This window comes from Oncorhynchus keta, chromosome 21, assembly GCF_023373465.1.
Source record: "Oncorhynchus keta strain PuntledgeMale-10-30-2019 chromosome 21, Oket_V2, whole genome shotgun sequence".
Classification (NCBI taxonomy): domain Eukaryota; kingdom Metazoa; phylum Chordata; class Actinopteri; order Salmoniformes; family Salmonidae; genus Oncorhynchus; species Oncorhynchus keta.
Window position 1 is genome coordinate 55,627,207 of NC_068441.1, and position 27,143 is coordinate 55,654,349.

Below are 27,143 nucleotides of genomic sequence, written 5' to 3' on the forward strand. Positions count from 1 at the left end.
ATAAAATAAAATCTTGGTCGACCGAGAGTAGTCTTTTCTTCGTTGGTCGAAATGTCTAAACGTGTATTCCATATATGGATACATCCTGTGTGTTTAAAAAAAATAATTCACTTTCTGTAACGAGCTTGTCTGATGCTTTAAGCACGTTGTTTGGTTGAAGTAATTAAGACGAGCGCACACACACAAGACTCGAGGGAGCCAGAGATCAAGTTGGCCTGTTTTTTTGACCCCCCTCTCCTGCAGTTGGCCTTCCCAGATTCTGCCGTTAAGGGGAGGGAGCTGGATAAAGGGAGGGAGGAGGGGGAGCTGGCTAAAGGGAGGGGGGCTGGATAGAGGAGGAAGGGAGCTGGATAAAGGGAGGGAGGGAGGGAGCTGGATAAAGGGAGGGAGGGAGCTGGATAAAGGGAGGGAGGGAGCTGGATAAAGGGAGGGAGGGAGCTGGATAAAGGGAGGGAGGGAGGGAGCTGGACAAAGGGAGGGAGGGAGGGGCTGGACAAAGGGAGGGAGGGAGGGGGCTGGATAAAGGGAGGGAGGGAGGGAGGGGGGCTGGATAAAGGGAGGGAGGGGGGCTGGATAAAGGGAGGGAGGGGGGCTGGATAAAGGGAGGGGGGGGGGCTGGATAAAGGGAGGGAGGGGGGCTGGATAAAGGGAGGGAGGGGGCTGGATAAAGGGAGGGAGGGGGAGCTGGATAAAGGGAGGGAGGGGGAGCTGGATAAAGGGAGGGAGGGGGAGCTGGATAAAGGGAGGGAGGGGGAGGGAGCTGGATAAAGGGAGGGAGGAGGGAGCTGGATAAAGGGAGGGAGGGGGAGCTGGATAAAGGGAGGGAGGGGGAGGAGCTGGATAAAGGGAGGGAGGGGGAACGGAGGGAGGGAGCTGGACAAAGGGAGGGAGGGAGCTGGACAAAGGGAGGGAGGGAGCTGGATAGAGGGAGGGAGGGAGCTGGATAAAGGGAGGGAGGGGGAGGGAGCTGGATAAAGGGAGGGAGGGGGGAGGGAGCTGGATAAAGGGAGGGAGGGGGAGGGAGCTGGATAAAGGGAGGGGGAGGGAGCTGGATAAAGGGAGGGAGGGGGGAGCTGGATAAAGGGAGGGAAGGAGCTGGATAAAGGGAGAGAGGGAGGGAGCTGGATAAAGGGAGGGAGCTGTCATTCTCAACGGATTCTAAAGACCCTTTGTTTCCTTGCTGTTTTGAGGTGAAGTTAAGCCAATCAGAAATACGATCAGACATAACTACATTTGCATTGCAGGCCAGGTAGCCTATAGACTTCTCGATGCGTAATCAGGTGTGTGTCCTTACTCAACATTGACAATGAATAAATGGAATTAAATGAACCAGAACTAGCGTAGGTTGTGAGCTCTGCAAACAACGCGCCCACTCCGACAAGGACAACGGTAAACGCCTGTAATAATATTGAACTGAATTAACAGACATGACCGTAACCAAACGTTGTAGATTAGAAATGAAGGGAATTAGCGGTAAATGTAGGATACTACTGGTGATTGATGTGTAATGGGGAATTGGTAGACACTATCAATTTAAAGGGAAGTGCATTTTTAGCACACCATCGTTGGACCGGGGCATCCCTGCGGGCCCATACAATGACCACTGAGACCGGGGCATCCCTGTGGGCCCATTCAATGGATTAGTCCACTGAGACCGGGGCATCCCTGCGGGCCCATTCAATGGATTAGTCCACTGAGACCGGGGCATCCCTGTGGGCCCATTCAATGGATTAGTCCACTGAGACCGGGGCATCCCTGTGGGCCCATTCAATGGATTAGTCCACTGAGACCGGGGCATCCCTGCGGGCCCATTCAATGGATTAGTCCACTGAGACTGGGGCATCCCTGCGGGCCCATACAATGGATTAGTCCACTGAGACTGGGGCATCCCTGCGGGCCCATACAATGGATTAGTCCACTGAGACCGGGGCATCACTGCGGGCCCATTCAATGACCACTGAGACCGGGGCATCCCTGCGGGCCCATTCAATGGATTAGTCCACTGAGACCGGGGCATCCCTGCGGGCCCATTCAATGGATTAGTCCACTGAGACCGGGGCATCCCTGTGGGCCCATACAATGACCACTGAGACCGGGGCATCCCTGCGGGCCCATACAATGGATTAGTCCACTGAGACCGGGGCATCCCTGCGGGCCCATTCAATGGATTCGTCCACTGAGACCGGGGCATCCTGCGGGCCCATTCAATGGATTCGTCCACTGAGACCGGGCATCCCTGTGGGCCCATTCAATGGATTAGTCCACTGAGACCGGGCATCCCTGTGGGCCCATTCAATTGATTAGTCCACTGAGACCGGGGCATCCCTGTGGGCCCATTCAATGGATTAGTCCACTGAGACCGGGGCATCCCTGTGGGCCCATTCAATGGATTAGTCCACTGAGACCGGGGCATCCCTGTGGGCCCATTCAATGGATTAGTCCACTGAGACCGGGGCATCCCTGCGGGCCCATTCAATGGATTAGTCCACTGAGACCGGGGCATCCCTGTGGGCCCATACAATGACCACTGAGACCGGGGCATCCCTGTGGGCCCATACAATGACCACTCAGACCGGGGAATCCCTGCGGGCCCATACAATGGATTAGTCCACTGAGACTGGGGCATCCCTGCGGGCCCATACAATGGATTAGTCCACTGAGACCGGGGCATCACTGCTGGCCCATTCAATGACCACTGAGACCGGGGCATCCCTGCGGGCCCATTCAATGGATTAGTCCACTGACACCGGGGCATCCCTGTGGGCCCATACAATGGATTAGTCCACTGAGACCGGGGCATCACTGCGGGCCCATTCAATGACCACTGAGACCGGGGCATCCCTGCGGGCCCATTCAATGGATTAGTCCACTGACACCGGGGCATCCCTGCGGGCCCATTCAATGGATTAGTCCACTGAGACCGGGGCATCCCTGCGGGCCCATTCAATGACCACTGAGACCGGGGCATCCCTGCGGGCCCATTCAATGGATTAGTCCACTGACACCGGGGCATCCCTGCGGGCCCATTCAATGGATTAGTCCATTGAGACCGGGGCATCCCTGTGGGCCCATACAATGACCACTGAGACTGGGGCATCCCTGTGGGCCCATTCAATCGATTAGTCCACTGAGACCGGGGCATCCCTGTGGGCCCATACAATGACCACTGAGACCGGGGCATCCCTGTGGGCCCATACAATGGATTAGTCCACTGAGACCGGGGCATCCCTGTGGGCCCATTCAATGGATTAGTCCACTGAGACCGGGGCATCCCTGCGGGCCCATTCAATGGATTAGTCCACTGAGACCGGGGCATCCCTGCGGGCCCATTCAATGGATTAGTCCACTGAGACCGGGGCATCCCTGTGGGCCCATTCAATGGATTAGTCCACTGAGACCGGGGCATCCCTGTGGGCCCATACAATGACCACTGAGACCGGGGCATCCCTGTGGGCCCATACAATGACCACTCAGACCGGGGCATCCCTGCGGGCCCATACAATGGATTAGTCCACTGAGACTGGGGCATCCCTGCGGGCCCATACAATGGATTAGTCCACTGAGACCGGGGCATCACTGCGGGCCCATTCAATGACCACTGAGACCGGGGCATCCCTGCGGGCCCATTCAATGGATTAGTCCACTGACACCGGGGCATCCCTGTGGGCCCATACAATGGATTAGTCCACTGAGACCGGGGCATCCCTGCGGGCCCATTCAATGGATTAGTCCACTGACACCGGGGCATCCCTGTGGGCCCATTCAATCGATTAGTCCACTGAGACCGGGGCATCCCTGTGGGCCCATACAATGACCACTGAGACCGGGGCATCCCTGTGGGCCCATTCAATGGATTAGTCCACTGAGACCGGGGCATCCCTGCGGGCCCATTCAATGGATTAGTCCACTGAGACCGCTGTGAATCAATCCTTGTGTGCCATGAAAAAAATGTAATCTATTTGTGACTGCTCCACTAAAGAATCTTGGTCTACCAACTGCCTATCAAACAATTAAAATGGGGTCAGCCCTACATTTGGAACATATCCTGTCTCTTTCTGTTTTAATGGCCCTGTACAAGCCAGGGGACGAGCCTCTCCTCAATGTCTGCTTCCTCCTTGGGAATTTTTCCTGGTCACTGTGCTTCTGTTTGCTCTCTGGGGTCGTCGCCGGGTTACTGTAAAGCTCTCTGGGGTCGACGCCGGGTTACTGTAAACCTCTCTGGGGTCGTCGCCGGGTTACTGTAAACCTCTCTGGGGTCGTCGCCGGGTTACTGTAAACCTCTCTGGGGTCGTCGCCGGTTACTGTAAACCTCTCTGGGGTCGACGCGGGTTACTGTAAAGCTCTCTGGGGTCGACGCCGGGTTACTGTAAACCTCTCTGGGGGTCGCCGGTTACTGTAAACCTCTCTGGGGTCGCCGGGTTACTGTAAACTCTCTGGGGGTCGCCGGGTTACTGTAAACCTCTCTGGGGTCGTCGCCGGGTTACTGTAAACCTCTCTGGGGTCGACGCCGGGTTACTGTAAAGCTCTCTGGGGTCGACGCCGGGTTACTGTAAAGCTCTCTGGGGTCGACGCCGGGTTACTGTAAAGCTCTCTGGGGTCGACGCCGGGTTACTGTAAAGCTCTCTGGGGTCGACGCCGGGTTACTGTAAAGCTCTCTGGGGTCGACGCCGGGTTACTGTAAAGCTCTCTGGGGTCGACGCCGGGTTACTGTAAAGCTCTCTGCCGGGTTACTGTAAAGCTCTCTGGGGTCGACGCCGGGTTACTGTAAAGCTCTCTGCCGGGTTACTGTAACACAATGACTACTGCTGATATAAAAAGGTGTTTATAAATACATTTAATTGATTGGTGAGGATTCTGACATCTCAACCCTATGGGCCTTGGTCAAATGGAACCCTATTCCCTCTGGGCCCTGGTCAAATGGAACCCTATTCCCTCTGGGCCCTGGTCAAATGGAACCCTATTCCCTATGGGCCCTGGTCAAATGGAACCCTATTCCCTATGGGCCCTGGTCAAATGGTACCCTAGTCCCTCTGGGCCCTGGTCAAATGGTACCCTATTCCCTCTGGGCCCTGGTCAAATGGAACCCTATTCCCTCTGGGCCCTGGTCAAATGGAACCCTATTCCCTCTGGGCCCTGGTCAAATGGACCCCTATTCCCTATGGTTCCTGGTGAAAAGTAGTGCACTACATAGGGAACAGGGTACAGTTTGAGACAGTCTTAATGTTCTGTCCTCCTTTCCTGTAACTTTCTGTTTAAACCCCCAGGTGGTTCTGAATGAGTTGATCCAGGTGATCGTGAGTGCCCTGTTGAGCTCCTGGGACCCCAGGAAGACTCACCTGTCTGAGGGCAGAGTGAGGTGTGAGGCCAGCCTCCTGCACCGGGACCTGCTACGCAACAGTGAGAGACCGGGATACTTGGCGTGGAGAATAATAAAAAAAAAAAAAAAAAAGGCTCATGCATGCTTTATAACAAGCTATACAGCATTATAAACCGGGTGGTTCGAGCCCTGAATGCTGATTTGGCTGACAGCCGTGGTATATCAGATCGTATACCACAACATTATTTGTTTTGCTCTAATTACGCTGGTAACCAGTTTATGATAGCAATAAGGCACTATGTTTTAAATTTTTTTATTTTATTTTTAATTTTACCTTTATTTAACCAGGCAAGTTAGTTAAGAACATATTCTTATTTTCAATGACGGCCTGGGAACAGTGGGTTAACTGCCTGTTCAGGGGCAGAACGACAGATTTGTACCTTGTCAGCTCGGGGGTTTGAACTCGCAACCTTCCGGTTGCTAGTCCAACGCTCTAACCACTAGGCTACGCTGCCGCCACTATGGGGGTTTCTGGGATATGACCAATATACTACAGCTAAGGGATGTATCCAGGCACTCTGTGTTGCGTCGTGTCTAAGAACAGCCCCTAGCCGTGGTATATTGGCCATATACCACACCCCCTTCGTGCCTTATTGCTTAATTTTATTGAATGTGTTACCAAAATATACCGAACCAAAACAGAAACGCAAAGTGCAACAATTTCCTAGATTTTACCATGTGACAGTTCATATAAGGAAATCGGTCAATTTAAATAAATTGAATTAGGCCCCTGGATTTCCTAGATTTTACCATGTGACAGTTCATATAAGGAAATCGGTCAATTTAAATAAATTGAATTAGGCCCCTGGATTTCCTAGATTTTACCATGTGACAGTTCATATAAGGAAATCGGTCAATTTAAATAAATTGAATTAGGCCCCTGGATTTCCTAGATTTTACCATGTGACAGTTCATATAAGGAAATCGGTCAATTTAAATAAATTGAATTAGGCCCCTGGATTTCCTAGATTTTTCACACGGGAATAGAGAGACCTTTTAAAAGTGTCCGAAGATTTATGTCTGTCCGTACCATAAACCGGATCGCCACCATGGGGCACTTGGTTCACAACGTTGACGTCAGCAAACCGCTCTCCCACACAACAACATACACGTGGGTCTGAGGTTGGGAGGCCGGTTGGACGTACTGCCAAATTCTATAAAACTACGTCGGAGGATTATTATAGAGCAATTAACATTAAATTCTCTGGTGGACATTCCTGCAGTCAGCAATGCCAATTACACACTCCCTTAACTTTAGACATCTGTGGCAAAAAGGCACATTTTAGTGGATCCCAGCACAAGGTGCACTTGTGTAATGATCATGCTGTTTTAATCAGCTTCTTGATAATGCCACACCTGTCAGGTGGATGGATTATCTTGAGAAAGGAGAAATTCTCACTAACAGGGTTGTAAACACATTTGAGAGAGGGAGGGAGAGAGGGAAGCTTTGTGTGTCTGGAACATTTTTGATTTCAGTTCATGAACCACGGGGACCAACACTTTTATCTGTTGTATTTTATATTTTTTGTTCAGTGTAGTTTGACGCTTTCAATAAGAATAACACAAACAAATAAACCTTAAGACATTTACATTTTATATATTTAAATCTTATCAATGTCAATATTTGTATTTATTATTATTATTATTTTTTACAGCTAACCACTGCCTACCCAAAGATTGTGTCCTGGACAAAATTCTGGGGACTCAGATGTTGGATAATTTAGACATCGAGGGGTTAAACCCCCTGTTTAAACGAGTGGAGCGGCATCTACAGGACTTTCCTAAAGAGAGGTGAGAACCACAATACTGTTATTCAGTGGTTTCATTTGGAGTGTAATGACCTAGGTAGACCACTAGATGGCGTGTAATAACCCAGGTAGACCACTAGATGGCGTGTAATAACCTAGGTAGACCACGAGATGGCGTGTAATAACCTAGGTAGACCACGTGTAATAACCCAGGTCGACCACTAGATGGCGTGTAATAACCTAGGTAGACCATGTGTAATAACCTAGGTAGACCACTAGATGGTGTGTAATAACCTAGGTAGACCACTAGATGGCGTGTAATAACCTAGGTAGACCACGTGTAATAACCTAGGTAGACCACTAGATGGCGTGTAATAACCTAGGTAGACCACGTGTAATAACCCAGGTCGACCACTAGATGGCGTGTAATAACCTAGGTAGACCACGTGTAATAACCTAGGTAGACCACTAGATGGCGTGTAACCTAGGTAGACCACGTGTAATAACCTAGGTAGACCACGTGTAATAACCTAGGTAGACCACTAGATGGTGTGTAATAACCTAGGTAGACCAGGTGTAATAACCTAGGTAGACCTAGATGGCCTGTAATAACCTAGGTAGACCACTAGATGGCGTGTAATAACCTAGGTAGACCACGTGTAATAACCCAGGTAGACCACTAGATGGTGTGTAATAACCTAGGTAGACCACGTGTAATAACCCAGGTAGACCACTAGATGGCGTGTAATAACCTAGGTAGACCACGTGTAATAACCCAGGTAGACCACTAGATGGTGTGTAATAACCTAGGTAGACCACTAGATGGCGTGTAATAACCCAGGTAGACCACTAGATGGCGTGTAATAACCTAGGTAGACCACGTGTAATAACCTAGGTAGACCACTAGATGGTGTGTAATAACCTAGGTAGACACTAGATGGTGTGTAATAACCTAGGTAGACACTAGATGGCGTGTAATAACCTAGGTAGACCACGTGTAATAACCTAGGTAGACCACTAGATGGTGTGTAATAACCTAGGTAGACACTAGATGGTGTGTAATAACCTAGGTAGACACTAGATGGCGTGTAATAACCTAGGTAGACCACGTGTAATAACCTAGGTAGACCACTAGATGGCGTGTAATAACCTAGGTAGACCACGTGTAATAACCTAGGTAGACCACTAGATGGCCTGTAATAACCTAGGTAGACCACGTGTAATAACCCAGGTAGACCACTAGATGGCGTGTAATAACCTAGGTAGACCTTGTGTAATAACCCAGGTATTTTTTTATTTTTATTTCACCTTTATTTAACCAGGTAGGCTAGTTGAGAACAAGTTCTCATTTGCAACTGCGACCTGGCCAAGATAAAGCATAGCAGTGTGAACAGACAACACAGAGTTACACATGGAGTAAACAATTAGCAAGTCAATAACACAGTAGAAAAAATGGGCAGTCTATATACAATGTGTGCAAAAGGCATGAGGAGGTAGGCGAATAATACAATTTTGCAGATTAACACTGGAGTGATAAATGATCAGATGGGCATGTACAGGTAGAGATATTGGTGTGCAAAAGAGCAGAAAAGTAAATAAATAAAAACAGTATAAAAACAGTATGGGAATGAGGTAGGTGAAAAAGGGTGAGCTATTTACCTATAGACTATGTACAGCTGCAGCGATCGGTTAGCTGCTCGGATAGCTGATGTTTGAAGTTGGTGAGGGAGATAAAAGTCTCCAACTTCAGCGATTTTTGCAATTCGTTCCAGTCACAGGCAGCAGAGTACTGGAACGAAAGGCGGCCAAATGAGGTGTTGGCTTTAGGGATGGTCAGTGAGATACACCTGCTGGAGCGCGTGCTACGGATGGGTGTTGCCATCGTGACCAGTGAACTGAGATAAGGCGGAGCTTTACCTAGCATGGACTTGTAAATGACCTGAGCCAGTGGGTCTGGCGACGAATATGTAGTGAGGGCCAGCCGACTAGAGCATACAAGTCGCAGTGGTGGGTGGTATAAGGTGCTTTAGTGACAAAACGGATGGCACTGTGATAGACTGCATCCAGTTTGCTGAGTAGAGTGTTGGAAGCCATTTTGTAGATGACATCGCCGAAGTCGAGGATCGGTAGGATAGTCAGTTTTACTAGGGTAAGCTTGGCAGCGTGAGTGAAGGAGGCTTTGTTGCGGAATAGAAAGCCGACTCTGGATTTGATTTTTGATTGGAGATGTTTGATGTGAGTCTGGAAGGAGAGTTTGCAGTCTAGCCAGACACCTAGGTACTTATAGATGTCCACATATTCAAGGTTGGAACCATCCAGGGTGGTGATGCTAGTCGGGCATGCGGGTGCAGGCAGCGATCGCAGTTGGAGGCCACGGAAGGAGTGCTGTATGGCATTGAAGCTCGTTTGGAGGTTTGATAGCACAGTGTCCAATGACGGGCCGAAAGTATATAGAATGGTGTCGTCTGCGTAGAGGTGGATCAGGGAATCGCCCGCAGCAAGAGCAACATCATTGATATATACAGAGAAAAGAGTCGGCCCGAGAATTGAACCCTGTGGCACCCCATAGAGACTGCCAGAGGACCGGACAGCATGCCCTCTGATTTGACACACTGAACTCTGTCTGCAAAGTAATTGGTGAACCAGGCAAGGCAGTCATCCGAAAAACCGAGGCTGTTGAGTCTGCCGATAAGAATTTGGTGATTGACAGAGTCGAAAGCCTTGGCGAGGTCGATGAAGACGGCTGCACAGTACTGTCTTTTATCGATGGCGGTTATGATATCATTTAGTACCTTGAGTGTGGCTGAGGTGCACCCGTGACCGGCTCGGAAACCAGATTGCACAGCGGAGAAGGTACGGTGGGATTCGAGATGGTCAGTGACCTGTTTGTTGACTTGGCTTTCAAGACCTTAGATAGGCAGGGCAGGATGGATATAGGTCTATAGCAGTTTGGGTCCAGGGTGTCTCCTCCTTTGAAGAGGGGATGACTGCGGCAGCTTTCCAATCCTTGGGGATCTCAGACGATATGAAAGAGAGGTTGAACAGGCTGGTAATAGGGGTTGCGACAATGGCGGCAGATAGTTTCAGAAATAGCGGGTCCAGATTGTCAAGCCCAGCTGATTTGTACGGGTCCAGGTTTTGCAGCTCTTTCAGAACATCTGCTATCTGGATTTGGGTAAAGGAGAACCTGGAGAGGCTTGGGTGAGGAACTACGGGGGGGCGGAGCTGTTGGCCGAGGTAGACCACTAGATGGTGTGTAATAACCTAGGTAGCCCACGTGTAATAACCCAGGTCGACCACTAGATGGCGTGTAATAACCTAGGTAGACCACTAGATGGCGTGTAATAACCTAGGTAGACCACGTGTAATAACCTAGGTAGACCACTAGATGGCGTGTAATGACCTAGGTAGACCACTAGATGGCGTGTAATAACCCAGGTAGACCACGTGTAATAACCTAGGTCGACCACTAGATTGCGTAAGCACAGAATTGTCTAGAATGTAATTGTCTGCTGTAGAGTTAAGATTTCCCTTCACTGGAACTAAGGAGCTTATCCCAAACCATGAAAACCAGCCCCAAGACCATGATTCCTCCTCCACCAAACTTTACAGTTGGCACTATGCATTGGGGCAGGTAGCATTTTCCTGGCATCCGCCAAACCCAGATTTGTCCGTCGGACTGCCAGATGGTGAGGCGTGATTCATCAGTCCAGAGAACGCGTTTCCACTGTTCCAAAGTTCAATGGCGGCGAGCTTTATACCACTCCAGTCCCCGTTTGGCATTGCGCATGGTGATTTTAGGCTTTGTGCGGCTGCTCTGCCATGGAAGCCCATTTCATGAAGCTCCCGATAAACAGTTATTGTGCTGACGTTGCTTCTAGAGGCAGTTTGGAACTCAGTAGTGAGTGTTGCAACCGAGGACAGACGTTTTATGCGCTTCAGCACTCGCTGGTGCTGTTCTGGGAGCTTGTGTGGCCTACCACTTCACGGCTGAGCCGTTGTTGCTCCTAGACGTTTCCACTTCACAATAACAGCACTTACAGTTGACACGGGGCAGCTTTAGCAGAGCAGAAATTTGACAAACTACCTTGTTGGAAAGGTGGCATCCTATGACGGTGCCACGTTGAAAGTCACTGAGCTCTTCAGTACGGGCCATTCTACTGCCAGTGTTTGTCTATGGAGATTGCATGGCTATGTGCTCGATTTTTATACACCTGTCTAGCCGACTCCACTAATTTGAAGGGGTGTCCGTCCTTTTAAATTGTTGTGACCATGTCAGACCATGAGACATCCCAAAAAATTTCTCACAAACGTCTGTAGCATCTGAATGGTTTTGGCCCCCAGTTTGGATACAAACGCCAGCTGTACTTCCCAAGAGATATATATAAATATATATCTATCTTAAACATTTTTTGACTAATGAAAACAAATACCAAAATATGAGTTTTTTTTTTTCTCTCTTCTTGTAGAAGTAGCCTTCAGATCGACGGACCGTACAGCCACAGCTTCCTAGAGAAGATCCAGAAGTGTCCGACTGAAGACGACGGCTCTATCGAGTACGCTGTCGGAAAGGTGAGAACCCTCTTCTTCCTTACCCACGCACGCAACTCTGTAAAACCTGAATTTATTTACACAAGGCTCCATAAATATACATTATATTGCTTGGGGCTTTAAGTGCTTGTTGTTCCCAACACAGGTTGTAGTCTAATGTCTAATAAAGTGGATTTGTTTAAAAATATATATATTTGTCTAATGTGGCTGTTTCTCATCAGGTCCACCAGTACAGAGTTGCCATGACAGCCAAGGACTGCTCTATCATGATCACCATAGCAACCTGTGGGGAGGAGGACGGGTGAGGACCTAGTTGAATTCTACCTAGTTGGCCTCTGTAGTGCTACAGTCCACTCCTTGTACTGTTAGCACAAACAGACTGGTTCCCAGGCTAACCAGTCACTACTATATACTGACCCTCATTCTTCTCCCTGTGTACTGTCTATACTGAGCAGACCCTCATTCTTCTCCCTGTGTACTGCCTACACGGAGCAGACCCTCATTCTCCTCCCCTGTGTACTGCCTACACGGAGCAGACCCTCATTCTTCTCCCCTGTGTACTGCCTACACTGAGCAGACCCTCATTCTCCTCTCCTGTGTACTGCCTACACTGAGCAGACCCTCATTCTTCTCCCCTGTGTACTGCCTACACGGAGCAGACCCTCATTCTTCTCCCCTGTGTACTGCCTACACGGAGCAGACCCTCATTCTTCTCCCCTGTGTACTGTCTATACTGAGCAGACCCTCATTCTTCTCCCCTGTGTACTGCCTACACGGAGCAGACCCTCATTCTCCTCCCCTGTGTACTGCCTACACTGAGCAGACCCTCATTCTCCTCTCCTGTGTACTGCCTACACTGAGCAGACCCTCATTCTTCTCCCCTGTGTACTGCCTACACGGAGCAGACCCTCATTCTTCTCCCCTGTGTACTGCCTACACTGAGCAGACCCTCATTCTCCTCCCCTGTGTACTGCCTACACTGAGCAGACCCTCATTCTTCTCCCCTGTGTACTGCCTACACGGAGCAGACCCTCATTCTTCTCCCCTGTGTACTGCCTACACGGAGCAGACCCTCATTCTCCTCTCCTGTGTACTGCCTACACTGAGCAGACCCTCATTCTTCTCCCCTGTGTACTGCCTACACGGAGCAGACCCTCATTCTCCTCTCCTGTGTACTGCCTACACTGAGCAGACCCTCATTCTTCTCCCTGTGTACTGCCTACACTGAGCAGACCCTCATTCTTCTCCCCTGTGTACTGGCTACACTGAGCAGACCCTCATTCTTCTCCCCTGTGTACTGGCTACACTGAGCAGACCCTCATTCTTCTCCCCTGTGTACTGGCTACACTGAGCAGACCCTCATTCTTCTCCCCTGTGCACTGCCTACACTGAGCAGAACCTCATTCTTCTCCCCTGTGTACTGCCTACACTGAGCAGACCCTCATTCTTCTCCCCTGTGTACTGCCTACACTGAGCAGACCCTCATTCTTCTCCCCTGTGTGCTGCCTACACTGAGCAGAACCTCATTCTTCTCCCCTGTGTACTGCCTACACGGAGCAGACCCTCATTCTTCTCCCCTGTGTACTGCCTACACTGAGCAGACCCTCATTCTTCTCCCCTGTGTACTGCCTACACTGAGCAGACCCTCATTCTTCTCCCCTGTGTGCTGCCTACACTGAGCAGAACCTCATTCTTCTCCCCTGTGTACTGCCTACACTGAGCAGACCCTCATTCTTCTCCCCTGTGTACTGCCTACACTGAGCAGAACCTCATTCTTCTCCCTGTGTACTGCCTACACTGAGCAGACCCTCATTCTTCTCCCTGTGTACTGGCTACACTGAGCAGACCCTCATTCTTCTCCCTGTGTACTGGCTACACTGAGCAGACCCTCATTCTTCTCCCCTGTGTACTGGCTACACTGAGCAGACCCTCATTCTTCTCCCCTGTGCACTGCCTACACTGAGCAGAACCTCATTCTTCTCCCTGTGTACTGCCTACACTGAGCAGACCCTCATTCTTCTCCCCTGTGTACTGCCTACACTGAGCAGACCCTCATTCTTCTCCCCTGTGTGCTGCCTACACTGAGCAGAACCTCATTCTTCTCCCCTGTGTACTGCCTACACGGAGCAGACCCTCATTCTTCTCCCCTGTGTACTGCCTACACTGAGCAGACCCTCATTCTTCTCCCCTGTGTACTGCCTACACTGAGCAGACCCTCATTCTTCTCCCCTGTGTGCTGCCTACACTGAGCAGAACCTCATTCTTCTCCCCTGTGTACTGCCTACACTGAGCAGACCCTCATTCTTCTCCCTGTGTACTGCCTACACTGAGCAGAACCTCATTCTTCTCCCCTGTGTACTGCCTACACTGAGCAGACCCTCATTCTTCTCCCTGTGTGCTGCCTACACTGAGCAGAACCTCATTCTTCTCCCCTGTGTACTGCCTACACTGAGCAGACCCTCATTCTCCTCTCCTGTGTACTGCCTACATGGAGCAGACCCTCATTCTTCTCTCCTGTGTGCTGCCAACAGGTTGGACCAGAGCCTGGAGATCCAGCCTTCGAAGCCTCGTCACCTACTCCGTATCCATCCTAGACCTGGACCCTAAACCCTACGAGAGCATCCCTCACCAGAGCAGACTGGACTCCAAGATAGTCAACCACTACCTGAGGAGCACCCTGCCCAACAACCAGGAACTAGCCAATCAGAGTGTCTTCCTGGGCTGGGACAGAGAAGGAGAGGACTGTACTCTGGTGTTCCATCCTGTATAACCACTCCCTCTGCTGTCTGGCCTTCCCGCTTGGTGTTACCTACACTCTCCCTCCCCTGTAGCCTAACCCCTCCCTCCCCTCCCTTACCCTAACCCCTCCCTCCCTCCCTCCCTCCCCGTACCTTAACCCCCTCCCTCCCCCGTACCCTAACCACTCCCTCCCTCCCCTGTAGCCTAACCCCTCCCTCCCCCTCCCTTACCCTAACCTTAACCCCCTCCCTCCCCGCACCCTAACCCCCTCCCTCCCTCCCCCGTACCTTAACCCCCTCCCTCCCTCCCCCGCACCCTAACCCCCTCCCTCCCTCCCCGTACCCTAACCCCCTCCCTCCCTCCCCCGCACCCTAACCCCTCCCTTCCTCCCCGTACCCTAACCCCTCCCTTCCTCCCCCGTACCCTAACCCCTCCCTTCCCCTGTACCCTAACCCCTCCCTTCCCCTGTACCCTAACCCCTCCCTTCCCCTGTACCCTAACCCCTCCCTTCCCCTGTACCCTAACCCCTCCCTTCCCCTGTACCCTAACCCCTCCCCCGTACCCTAACCCCCTCCCTCCCCGTACCTTAACCCCTCCCTTTCCCTGTACCCTAACCCCTCCCTTTCCCTGTACCCTAACCCCTCCCTTTCCCCCTCCCCGTACCCTAACCCCTTCCCGCACCCTAACCCCCTCCCTCCCCCGTACCCTAACCCCCTCCTACTCTCCCCCTGTACCCTAACCCCCTCCTACTATCCCCCTGTACCCTAACCCCCTCCTACTATCCCCAGACAGAACGCTGCTGTGGAACTGATAGAGCAAAATTGAATGAACTGAACTGGGAAAAATACTTTTAAAAAAACTAAAAAGATTTGCCATATTATATAACCTGAGTTTAGGAAACGGAGTGCTGTGTCCCTAATGGCTCCCTATGGGCCTTGGTCAAAGGTAGTGCACTATATAGGTGACAGGGTGCCATTTGGGGAGCTATGGTGGCCCATATGACCCCGGGGTCGTCTGAAGCGCATACCAGGAAGTGACGTCTTGTGGTGCGAGGCTCTGAGAGACCAGGGATACAATCAAGAGTTTCTTTGGATTCCCAGTCTCCTCTCCCCCAGCCTCCATCCCCCCCAGCTTCCATCTCCTCTCCCCCAGCCTCCATCTCCTCTCCCCCAGCCTCCACCCCCCCAGCCTCCATCTCCCCCCAGCCTCCATCTCCCCCCCAGCCTCCATCTCCCCCAGCCTCCATCTCGTCTCCCCCAGCCTCCATCTCGTCTCGTCTCCCCCAGCCTCCATCTCGTCTCCCCAGCCTCCATCTCCTCTCCCCCAGCCTCCATCTCGTCTCCCCCAGCCTCCATCTCAACACGTCAGAGGGAAGGGAGGACGAGAGCATTTCAGTAGATCTAACCACCTCGGAACTTTCTTCCCCAATGCTCTCCTCCTCACGGCCCTCTGAAAACATTGAGGTCGCAGGACAATGAGGAAAGACTTCATGCGCCCCCCCCCAGGGGGGTACAACTGAGACCGCGAGGGACTAAAAGTGTTGACTCTACGCAGCGCTAACAGAACCTAAACGTTTGCTTGTGGTGTGTTTTCAGTACATTGACCAGTGGAGTGATGGCTGGAACAGAAACGGTTCCCCATGTAGCCATAAGTGGTGCACTAATCAGAGACCAGGATGCCATTTTACCCAGCCTCTCCTCCAGTGAGGGGGGGAATAGTACCTAAAGGGTGTCTAATCCAGTGAGAGGGGCCGAAACCTAAGATGTCTGACTTGAATATCTGTCGTGTTGGGACTTGCCCGGAGAAATGAAGTTTTAGAGAGAATACTTGTCCTGTTGCATGAAATGAGTTTTTCCACTGAATCAAGTTGTCAGGGACCCCGGCCGTTCCATGTGTTTGATATATTGCAGAGCTGACACACCCCAGTCAACTCTGGGGGTCCCTGAGGAGAGGTTTAAACCCCCTGCTGTAGGGAGTCCCTGAGGAGAGGTTTAAACCCCTGCTGTAAAGAGTCCCTGAGGAGAGGTTTAAACCCCTGCTGTAGGGAGTCCCTGAGGAGAGGTTTAAACCCCTGCTGTAGGGAGTCCCTGAGGAGAGGTTTAAACCCCTGCTGTAGGGAGTCCCTGAGGAGAGGTTTAAACCCCTGCTGTAGGGAGTCCCTGAGGAGAGGTTTAAACCCCTGCTGTAGGGAGTCCCTGAGGAGAGGTTTAACCCCCTGCTGTAGGGAGTCCCTGAGGAGAGGTTTAAACCCCTGCTGTAAGGAGTCCCTGAGGAGAGGTTTAAACCCCTGCTGTAAGGAGTCCCTGAGGAGAGGTTTAAACCCCCCTGCTGTAAGGAGTCCCTGAGGAGAGGTTTAAACCCCTGCTGTAGGGAGTCCCTGAGGAGAGGTTTAAATCCCCTGCTGTAAGGAGTCCCTGAGGAGAGGTTTTAAACCCCCTGCTGTAAGGAGTCCCTGAGGAGAGGTTTTAAACCCCCTGCTGTAAGGAGTCCCTGAGGAGAGGTTTAAACCCCCTGCTGTAGGGAGTCCCTGAGGAGAGGTTTAAACCCCCTGCTGTAGGGAGTCCCTGAGGAGAGGTTTAAACCCCCTGCTGTAAGGAGTCCCTGAGGAGAGGTTTAAACCCCCTGCTGTAGGGAGTCCCTGAGGAGAGGTTTAAACCCCTGCTGTAGGGAGTCCCTGAGGAGAGGTTTAAACCCCCTGCTGTAGGGAGTCCCTGAGGAGAGGTTTAAACCCCTGCTGTAAGGAGTCCCTGAGGAGAGGTTTAAACCCCTGCTGTAGGGAGTCCCTGAGGAGAGGTTTAAACCCCTGCTGTAGGGAGTCCCTGAGGAGAGGTTTAAACCCCTGCTGTAGGGAGTCCCTGAGGAGAGGTTTAAACCCCTGCTGTAGGGAGTCCCTGAGGAGAGGTTTAAACCCCTGCTGTAGGGAGTCCCTGAGGAGAGGTTTAAACCCCCTGCTGTAGGGAGTCCCTGAGGAGAGGTTTAAACCCCTGCTGTAGGGAGTCCCTGAGGAGAGGTTTAAACCCCTGCTGTAGGGAGTCCCTGAGGAGAGGTTTAAACCCCTGCTGTAAGGAGTCCCTGAGGAGAGGAGTCCCTGAGGAGAGGTTTAAACCCCTGCTGTAGGGAGTCCCTGAGGAGAGGTTTAAATCCCCTGCTGTAGGGAGTCCCTGAGGAGAGGTTTAAACCCCTGCTGTAGGGAGTCCCTGAGGAGAGGTTTAAACCCCTGCTGTAGGGAGTCCCTGAGGAGAGGTTTAAACCCCTGCTGTAGGGAGTCCCTGAGGAGAGGTTTAAACCCCCTGCTGTAGGGAGTCCATGAGGAGAGGTTTAAACCCCCTGCTGTAGGGAGTCCCTGAGGAGAGGAGTCCCTGAGGAGAGGTTTAAACCCCCTGCTGTAGGGAGTCCATGAGGAGAGGTTTAAACCCCTGCTGTAGGGAGTCCCTGAGGAGAGGTTTAAACCCCTGCTGTAGGGAGTCCCTGAGGAGAGGTTTAAACCCCCTGCTGTAGGGAGTCCCTGAGGAGAGGAGTCCCTGAGGAGAGGTTTAAACCCCCTGCTGTAGGGAGTCCCTGAGGAGAGGTTTAAACCCCCTGCTGTAGGGAGTCCCTGAGGAGAGGTTTAAACCCCCTGCTGTAGGGAGTCCCTGAGGAGAGGTTTAAACCCCCTGCTGTAGGGAGTCCCTGAGGAGAGGTTTAAACCCCCTGCTGTAGGGAGTCCCTGAGGAGAGGAGTCCCTGAGGAGAGGTTTAAACCCCCTGCTGTAGGGAGTCCCTGAGGAGAGGTTTAAACCCCCTGCTGTAGGGAGTCCCTGAGGAGAGGTTTAAACCCCCTGCTGTAGGGAGTCCCTGAGGAGAGGTTTAAACCCCCTGCTGTAAGGAGTCCCTGAGGAGAGGTTTAAACCCCCTGCTGTAGGGAGCAGACAGTGGCATATCTCCCAGGGTTTGTGTCCCACAATGGCACTATATTCCCTATCCTGTGCACTATTTTTCAACCAGGACCCAGGGCACTAGATAGGGAATAGGTGCAGACCCAGTAACATGGAAACATAGTGAAGCAAACCACTGATCTGAATAAAACAATTTATGACTGTATTAACCAACACTGTGTGTCCCAAATGGCACCCTATTCCCTATATAGTGCACTACTTTAGACCAGAGCCCTTTTCCTATATAGTACACTTCTTTTGACAAGAGCCCTATTCCCTATATAGTACACTTCTTTTGACAAGAGCCCTATTCCCTACATAGTGCACTACTTTAGACCAGAGCCCTATTCCCTATATAGTGCACTACTTTAGACCAGAGCCCTATTCCCTATATAGTGCACTTCTTTTGACAAGAGCCCTATTCCCTATATAGTACACTTCTTTTGACAAGAGCCCTATTCCCTATATAGTGCACTTCTTTTGACAAGAGCCCTATTCCCTATATAGTGCACTACTTTAGACCAGAGCCCTATTCCCTATATAGTGCAGTACTTTTGACTAGAGCCCTATTCCCTATATAGTGCACTTCTTTTGACAAGAGCCCTATTCCCTATATAGTACACTTCTTTTGACCAGAGCCCTATTCCCTATATAGTACACTTCTTTTGACCAGAGCCCTATTCCCTATATAGTGCACTACTTTAGACCAGAGCCCTATTCCCTATATAGTGTACTTCTTTTGACAAGAGCCCTCCCTATTCCCTATATAGTGCAGTACTTTTGACTAGAGCCCTCCCCTCCATAGGGCGGCGCACAATTGGCCGTCGTTGTAAAATAAGAAATTGTTCTTAACTGACTTTACCTGGTTAAATGAAATAGGACTGATGAAAAGGAGAGCATTTTATGTCGGGAATTGGGTGCCATTTTAGACTAAAACTAAATCACACGCACTGAGAGACCTAAGATAACACTGTGAGACCTAAGATAACACTTGTGTGTACAGTATAAACAAATTACATTGGACGTTGCTATTTAGCATTTTGTATTTATAATCTTTTTATTTTTCTAGATCTTCAACTAATGCTATATTGACATGTATACATACAGATGGCATTAACAGATATTTATAAATGTTTGAGAGTAAAGAATTGTTTATATTTAATAAACTGATGACAGAGAATGTGGGTTCTGGAGGTTTCTTGACCAAGTCTTCAGACAATTAAAAACATTATTTTGTTTGTTTAGTTTTTAGTTTTGAGGGAAATATTCCTTTAAAGTTGGAAAGAAACGTGTTAAACAGCCACGGACTGTATTACAGTGTCAATAGAAGCCTCTGCTCCGAGGATCCTCAGAAGACTCTGGAAGGAGTCGGGGGCATTCTCGATCACCTTCCTGCTGTCCATCTCGAGCGCTGCAAAACAAAACAAGCTCTATATTTGTGATATCAGGTGTTTGCTAGAATATGTTGTGGCAAATGCCAGTTGGTCTCAGCATGATTTGAAAAAGCACAGTTGTTTGATTTCACTGATCTGTCAAAAGGTTTAGAGATTATTGTGACGGGAGCTATTTCAACATGGTCTCACCCTTCTCAGGCATCTTGGTAAGGAGGTCTATCTTGGGTGTGATTTCCCCCTCATTGGTCACCTCAATGCTCCAGTAGATCGTCAGAGCACACCTGGATCCAATCACAGCTCTGTTAACACCACTGTGGATCTCTCGTATCAGCCAATCAAGACTTGGCCCTATTCTTCAAGACATGCAGTATGGCTACGTTATCTTGAGCTATAGAAAATAGTGACGCATTATACCCGGCTAGTTTAGGTGACTTGATCTGCATGGCCTCTGCCCTGCAGCCTCCGGGTAGACTGACCACACATGGATACTTCTCCTGGGAGTGAGAGAAAGAGAGAGAAAGGGTAACCTAGTGGTTAGAGCGTTGGACTAGTAACCGGAAGGTTGAAAGTTCAAACCCCCGAGCTGACAAGGTACAAATCTGTCGTTCTGCCCCTGAACACTGTTCCTAGGCCGTCATTGAAAATAAGAATTTGTTCTTAACTGACTTGCCTGGTTAAATAAAGGTAACATAAAGGTATCATAAAGGCTAAATAAAGGTAACATAAAGGTGAAATAAAAAACAACAATGTTGAGACCAATGTTCAAATACAATTAAGTTAATCTCATTCAGTAAGGTCCATTCTCGGGCTGTGATGGTAAACATTAAGAGAGTTCAGATGTTCCATATCGTCAAGGATACCAGACCGTATAATTCATCAATGAGGGTCTTTGGCCAATTGACCTCAGCTAAAGGCTGTTCTCATGAATGACGCAATGCAGAGTACAGCCTGAAAACACAGCCCTTAGCCATGGGATATTATCCGTATACCACAAGCCCCTGAGGTGCCTTATTGCTATTATAAACTATTTACCAATGTAATTACAGCAGTAAAACAAGTCTATTATAAATTGATTACCATTATAATTACAACAATAAACAAGTGTTATAAACTGATGACCTCATAATTAGAACAGTAAAAAAAGCAATGTTTTGCCGTACCCATGGTATACTGTCTGATATATCACGTCTGTAAGCCAATCAGAATTCAGGGTTCGAACCACCCGGTTTATAATGTCTGATATACCACTGCTTTCAGCCAATCAGAAGCCAGAAGTGAATAAACTCCAGGTAATCTCTTATGGACAGATCTGTAAACTGGTACCGTAGAATCTGTCGGGGAAGGAATAGGATGTGTGGAATGACGAGCAACAGTAGTTCCGGTGTTTTCCGGGTTTTCATCAATGGTTATTATTATTATTATATATTATATTTATTATTTGGACAAAACCACGATTTGTGTTATTTATTTATTTATTTATTTGGAAGGGGAGGGGCCAGTCGGCTCAGTAATCTGAGTAATCTGCAAAGAGTAAGGGTGGAGCTCCTCGTACCAGTAGTAGAAGCAGTAATAGTAGTAGCAGTAGTAGTAGTAGTAATAGTAGTAGCAACAGCAGTAGTAGTAGCAGTAATAGTAGTAGTAGCAGTAGTAGCAGTAATAGTAGTAGCAGCAGTAGCGGTAGTAGCAGTAATAGTAGTAGTAACAGCAGTAGTAGTAGCAGTAATAGTAGTAGCAACAGTAGTAGCAGTAATAGTAGTAGCAACAGCAGTAGCAGTAGCAGTAATAGTAGTAGCAACAGCAGTAGTAGTAGCAGTAATAGTAGTAGCAACAGCAGTAGTAGTAGAAGTAATAGTAGTAGTAGCAGCAGTAGTAGCAGTAATAGTAGTAGCAGTAATAGTAGTAGTAGCAGCAGTAGTAGTAGTAGTAGCAGTAGTAGTAGCAGTAGTAGTAGTAGTAGTAGTAGCAGTAATAGTAGTAGCAGTAGTAGTAGTAGCAGTAATAGTAGTAGTAGTAGTAGTAGTAGTAGTAGTAGCAGTAATAGTAGTAGTAGCAGTAGCAGTAGTAGCAGTAATAGTAGTAGCAGTAATAGTAGTAGTAGTAGCAGTAGTAGCAGTAATAGTAGTAGTAGCAGTAATAGTAGTAGTAGCAGTAATAGTAGTAGTAGTAGCAGTAGTAGCAGTAATAGTAGTAGCAGTAATAGTAGTATCAACAGCAGTAGTAGTAGCAGTAATAGTAGTAGCAACAACAGTAGTAGTAGCAGTAATAGTAGTAGCAACAGCAGTAGTAGTAGCAGTAATAGTAGTAGCAACAGCAGTAGTAGTAGCAGTAATAGTAGTAGTAGCAGTAATAGTAGTAGTAGCAGTAATAGTAGTAGTAGCAACAGCAGTAGTAGTAGCAGTAATAGTAGTAGTAGCAGTAATAGTAGTAGCAGTAATAGTAGTAGTAGCAGTAATAGTAGTAGCAGTAATAGTAGTAGTAGCAGCAGCAGTAGTAGTAGCAGTAATAGTAGTAGTAGCAGTAATAGTAGTAGCAGTAATAGTAGTAGCAGTAGCAGTAATAGTAGTAGCAGTAATAGTAGTAGCAGTAATAGTAGTAGCAGTAGTAGTATTAGCTATAGTAGTAGCAGCAGTAGTAGTAGCAGTAGTAGTAGCAGTAATAGTAGTAGCAGCAGTAGCAGTAATAGTAGTAGCAGTAATAGCAGTAGCAGTAATAGTAGTAGTAGCAGTAATAGCAGTAATAGTAGTAGCAGCAGTAGTAGTAGCAGTAATAGTAGTAGCAGTAATAGTAGTAGTAGCAGTAATAGTAGTAGCAGTAGCAGTAATAGTAGTAGCAGTAATAGTAGTAGCAGCAGTAGTAGTAGTAGTAATAGTAGTAGCAGCAGTAGTAGTAGCAGTAATAGTAGTAGCAGCAGTAGTAGTAGCAGTAATAGTAGTAGCAGCAGTAGTAGTAATAGTAGTAACAGCAGTAGTAGTAGCAGTAATAGTAGTAGCAGTAATAGTAGTAGCAGTAATAGTAGTAGCAGCAGTAGTAGTAGCAGTAATAGTAGTAGCAGCAGTAGTAGTAGCAGTAATAGTAGTAGTATTAGCTATAGTAGTAGCAGTAATAGTAGTAGCAGCAGTAGTAGTAGCAGTAATAGTAGTAGCAGCAGTAGCAGTAATAGTAGTAGCAGTAATAGTAGTAGCAGTAATAGTAGTAGTAGCAGTAATAGTAGTAGCAGTAATAGTAGTAGCAGCAGTAGTAGTAGCAGTAATAGTAGTAGTAATAGTAGTAGTAGCAGTAATAGTAGTAGCAGCAGTAGTAGTAGCAGTAATAGTAGTAGCAGCAGTAGCAGTAATAGCAGTAGCAGTAATAGTAGTAGCAGTAATAGTAGTAGCAGCAGTAGTAGTAGCAGTAATAGTAGTAGTATTAGCTATAGTAGTAGCAGTAATAGTAGTAGCAGCAGTAGTAGTAGCAGTAATAGTAGTAGCAGCAGTAGCAGTAATAGTAGTAGCAGTAATAGTAGTAGCAGTAATAGTAGTAGTAGCAGTAATAGCAGTAGCAGTAATAGTAGTAGCAGTAATAGTAGTAGCAGTAATAGTAGTAGCAACAGCAGTAGTAGTAGCAGTAATAGTAGTAGCAACAGCAGTAGTAGTAGCAGTAGTAGCAGTAATAGTAGTAGCAACAGCAGTAATAGTAGTAGCAACAGCAGTAGTAGCAGTAATAGCAGTAGTAGCAGTAATAGTAGTAGTAGCAGTAGTAGCAGTAATAGTAGTAGCAACAGCAGTAGTAGCAGTAATAGTAGTAGCAACAGTAGTAGCAGTAATAGTAGTAGCAACAGCAGTAGTAGCAGTAATAGTAGTAGTAGCAGTAATAGCAGTAGTAGCAGTAATAGCAGTAGTAGCAGCAGTAGCAGTAATAGCAGTAGTATCAGTAATATTAGTAGCAACAGCAGTAATAGTAGTAGCAACAGCAGTAGTAGCAGTAATAGCAGTAGTAGCAGTAATAGTAGTAGTAGCAGTAGTAGCAGTAATAGTAGTAGTAGCAGTAGTAGCAGTAATAGTAGTAGTAGCAGTAGTAGCAGTAATAGCAGTAGTAGCAGTAATAGTAGTAGTAGCAGTAGTAGCAGTAATAGTAGTAGTAGCAGTAGTAGCAGTAATAGTAGTAGTAGCAGTAATAGTAGTAGCAACAGCAGTAGTAGCAGTAATAGTAGTAGTAGCAGTAATAGTAGTAGTAGCAGTAGTAGCAGTAATAGTAGTAGCAACAGCAGTAGTAGCAGTAATAGTAGTAGTAGCAGCAGTAGCAGTAATAGCAGTAGTAGCAGTAATAGTAGTAGTAGCAGTAGTAGCAGTAATAGTAGTAGTAGCAGTAGTAGCAGTAATAGTAGTAGTAGCAGTAGTAGCAGTAATAGTAGTAGGAACAGTAGTAGTAGTAGCAGTAGTAGCAGTAATAGTAGTAGCAACAGCAGTAATAGTAGTAGCAACAGCAGTAGTAGCAGTAATAGCAGTAATAGTAGTAGTAGCAGCAGTAATAGTAGTAGCAACAGCAGTAGTAGCAGTAATAGTAGTAGTAGCAGCAGTAATATTAGTAGCAGTAGTAGCAGTAATATTAGTAGTAGCAGTAGTAGCAGTAATAGTAGTAGTAGCAGTAGTAGCAGTAATAGTAGTAGTAACAGCAGTAGTAGTAGCAGTAATAGTAGTAGTAGCAGTAGTAGCAGGAATAGCAGTAGTAGCAGTAATAGTAGTAGCAACAGCAGTAGTAGCAGTAATAGTAGTAGCAGTAATAGTAGTAGTAGCAGCAGTAATAGTAGTAGCAACAGCAGTAGTAGCAGTAATAGTAGTAGTAGCAGTAATATTAGTAGCAACAGCAGTAATAGTAGTAGCAACAGCAGTAGTAGCAGTAATAGCAGTAGTAGCAGTAGTAATAGTAGTGAGCAACAGCAGTAGTAGCAGTAGTAGTAGCAGTAATAGCAGTAGTATCAGTAATATTAGTAGCAACAGCAGTAATAGTAGTAGCAACAGCAGTAGTAGCAGTAATAGCAGTAGTAGCAGTAATAGTAGTAGTAGCAGCAGTAATAGTAGTAGCAACAGCAGTAGTAGCAGTAATAGTAGTAGTAGCAGCAGTAGCAGTAATAGCAGTAGTAGCAGTAATAGTAGTAGTAGCAGTAATAGTAGTAGTAGCAGTAGTAGCAGTAGTAGCAGTAATAGTAGTAGCAACAGCAGTAATAGTAGTAGTAACAGCAGTAGTAGTAGTAGCAGTAATAGTAGTAGTAGCAGTAATAGCAGTAGTAGCAGTAATAGTAGTAGTAGCAGTAGTAGCAGTAATAGTAGTAGTAGCAGTAATAGTAGTAGTAGCAGTAGTAGCAGTAATAGTAGTAGTAGCAGTAATAGCAGTAGTAGTAGCAACAGCAGTAATAGTAGTAGCAACAGCAGTAGTAGTAGCAGTAATAGTAGTAGTAACAGCAGTAGTAGCAGGAATAGCAGTAGTAGCAGTAATAGTAGTAGCAGTAATAGTAGTAGCAGTAGTAGCAGTAATATTAGTAGCAACAGCAGTAATAGTAGTAGTAGCAGTAGTAGCAGTAATAGTAGTAGTAGCAGTAATAGTAGTAGCAACAGCAGTAGTAGCAGTAATAGTAGTAGCAGTAATAGTAGTAGTAGCAGCAGTAGCAGTAGTAGCAGTAATAGTAGTAGTAGCAGTAGTAGCAGTAATAGTAGTAGTAACAGCAGTAGTAGTAGCAGTAATAGTAGTAGTAGCAGTAATAGTAGTAGCAACAGCAGTAGTAGTAGCAGTAATAGTAGTAGCAACAGCAGTAGTAGCAGTAATAGTAGTAGCAGTAATAGTAGTAGTAGCAGCAGTAATAGTAGTAGCAACAGCAGTAGTAGCAGTAATAGTAGTAGTAGCAGTAATATTAGTAGCAACAGCAGTAATAGTAGTAGCAACAGCAGTAGTAGCAGTAATAGCAGTAGTAGCAGTAATAGTAGTAGTAGCAGCAGTAATAGTAGTAGCAACAGCAGTAGTAGCAGTAATAGTAGTAGTAGCAGCAGTAGCAGTAATAGCAGTAGTATCAGTAATATTAGTAGCAACAGCAGTAATAGTAGTAGCAACAGCAGTAGTAGCAGTAATAGCAGTAGTAGCAGTAATAGTAGTAGTAGCAGCAGTAATAGTAGTAGCAACAGCAGTAGTAGCAGTAATAGTAGTAGTAGCAGCAGTAGCAGTAATAGCAGTAGTAGCAGTAATAGTAGTAGTAGCAGTAATAGTAGTAGTAGCAGTAGTAGCAGTAGTAGCAGTAATAGTAGTAGCAACAGCAGTAATAGTAGTAGTAGCAGCAGTAGTAGTAGCAGTAATAGTAGTAGTAGCAGTAGTAGTAGTAGTAGCAGTAATAGTAGTAGTAGCAGTAGTAGCAGTAGTAGCAGTAATAGTAGTAGTAGCAGTAGTAGCAGTAATAGTAGTAGTAGCAGTAGTAGCAGTAGTAGTAGTAGTAGCAGTAATAGTAGTAGCAACAGCAGTAGTAGTAGCAGTAATAGTAGTAGTAACAGCAGTAGTAGTAGCAGTAATAGTAGTAGCAACAGCAGTAGTAGTAGCAGTAATAGTAGTAGTAGCAGTAGTAGTAGCAGTAATAGCAGTAGTAGCAGTAATAGTAGTAGTAGCAGTAGTAGCAGTAATAGTAGTAGTAGTAGCAGTAATAGTAGTAGTAGCAGTAATAGCAGTAGCAACAGCAGTAGCAGTAATAGAGGCAGTGCAGTCTGGTTAGAGGCGGTGCAGACTGGTTAGAGGCGGTGCAGTCTGGTTAGAGGCGGTGCAGACTGGTTAGAGGCGGTGCAGACTGGTTAGAGGCGGTGCAGACTGGTTAGAGGCGGTGCAGACTGGTTAGAGGCGGTGCAGTCTGGTTAGAGGCGGTGAAGACTGGTTAGAGGCGGTGCAGTCTGGTTAGAGGCGGTGCAGACTGGTTAGAGGCGGTGCAGACTGGTTAGAGGCGGTGCAGACTGGTTAGAGGCGGTGCAGACTGGTTAGAGGCGGTGCAGACTGGTTAGAGGCGGTGCAGACTGGTTAGAGGCGGTGCAGTCTGGTTAGAGGCGGTGCAGTCTGGTTAGAGGCGGTGCAGACTGGTTAGAGGCGGTGCAGACTGGTTAGAGGCGGTGCAGTCTGGTTAGAGGCGGTGCAGACTGGTTAGAGGCGGTGCAGTCTGGTTAGAGGCGGTGCAGTCTGGTTAGAGGCGGTGCAGTCTGGTTAGAGGCGGTGCAGACTGGTTAGAGGCGGTGCAGTCGGCAGACTGGATAATGACAAGCTATGGGGGTAAAGCTACACCTCTGTTGTTGCAGAGTAGTGTACCAAACACCACCATTGTGTTAACTTAGCCAGTAATTAGAGAAGAGAAAATGACCCCTCTCTCTCTCACAACACTGTCTTCATGTATGTTCTAGTCTTTTAAGTGACCCGCTCTCTCT

The 27,143-nt window shown here is 47.8% G+C and overlaps 1 protein-coding gene, 1 long non-coding RNA gene and 1 pseudogene across 3 annotated transcripts; 2 read left to right on the forward strand and 1 right to left on the reverse strand.

Annotated features, from left to right (window-relative positions):
- The window catches only part of LOC118381719 (inositol-pentakisphosphate 2-kinase-like), a 28,196-nt pseudogene extending 13,674 nt beyond the window's left edge, over nucleotides 1-14,522 (forward strand).
- Nucleotides 14,523-16,885: 2,363 nt separating this feature from the next.
- On the forward strand, nucleotides 16,886-19,180 carry LOC127910464 (uncharacterized). 2 transcript variants are annotated; one of them, XR_008074972.1, is made up of 4 exons: nucleotides 16,886-17,063; nucleotides 17,732-17,784; nucleotides 17,894-18,258; nucleotides 18,296-19,180. It is a non-coding gene; the product is annotated as an uncharacterized LOC127910464 (long non-coding RNA). The 2 variants fall into 2 exon arrangements; XR_008074971.1 differs by having other exon boundaries at nucleotides 17,894-19,180.
- A 6-nt stretch (nucleotides 19,181-19,186) lies between these two features.
- On the reverse strand, nucleotides 19,187-20,388 carry LOC118381783 (centromere protein P-like). The gene is made up of 3 exons (XM_035768681.2): nucleotides 20,137-20,388; nucleotides 19,912-20,003; nucleotides 19,187-19,739 (listed from the first exon to the last, which is right to left on the reverse strand). The coding sequence occupies exons 1-3, from the start codon at nucleotides 20,163-20,165 to the stop codon at nucleotides 19,621-19,623; spliced, it is 240 nt and encodes a 79-aa protein (XP_035624574.2). The 5' UTR covers nucleotides 20,166-20,388; the 3' UTR covers nucleotides 19,187-19,620.
- Between the last annotated feature and the right edge of the window lie 6,755 nt (nucleotides 20,389-27,143).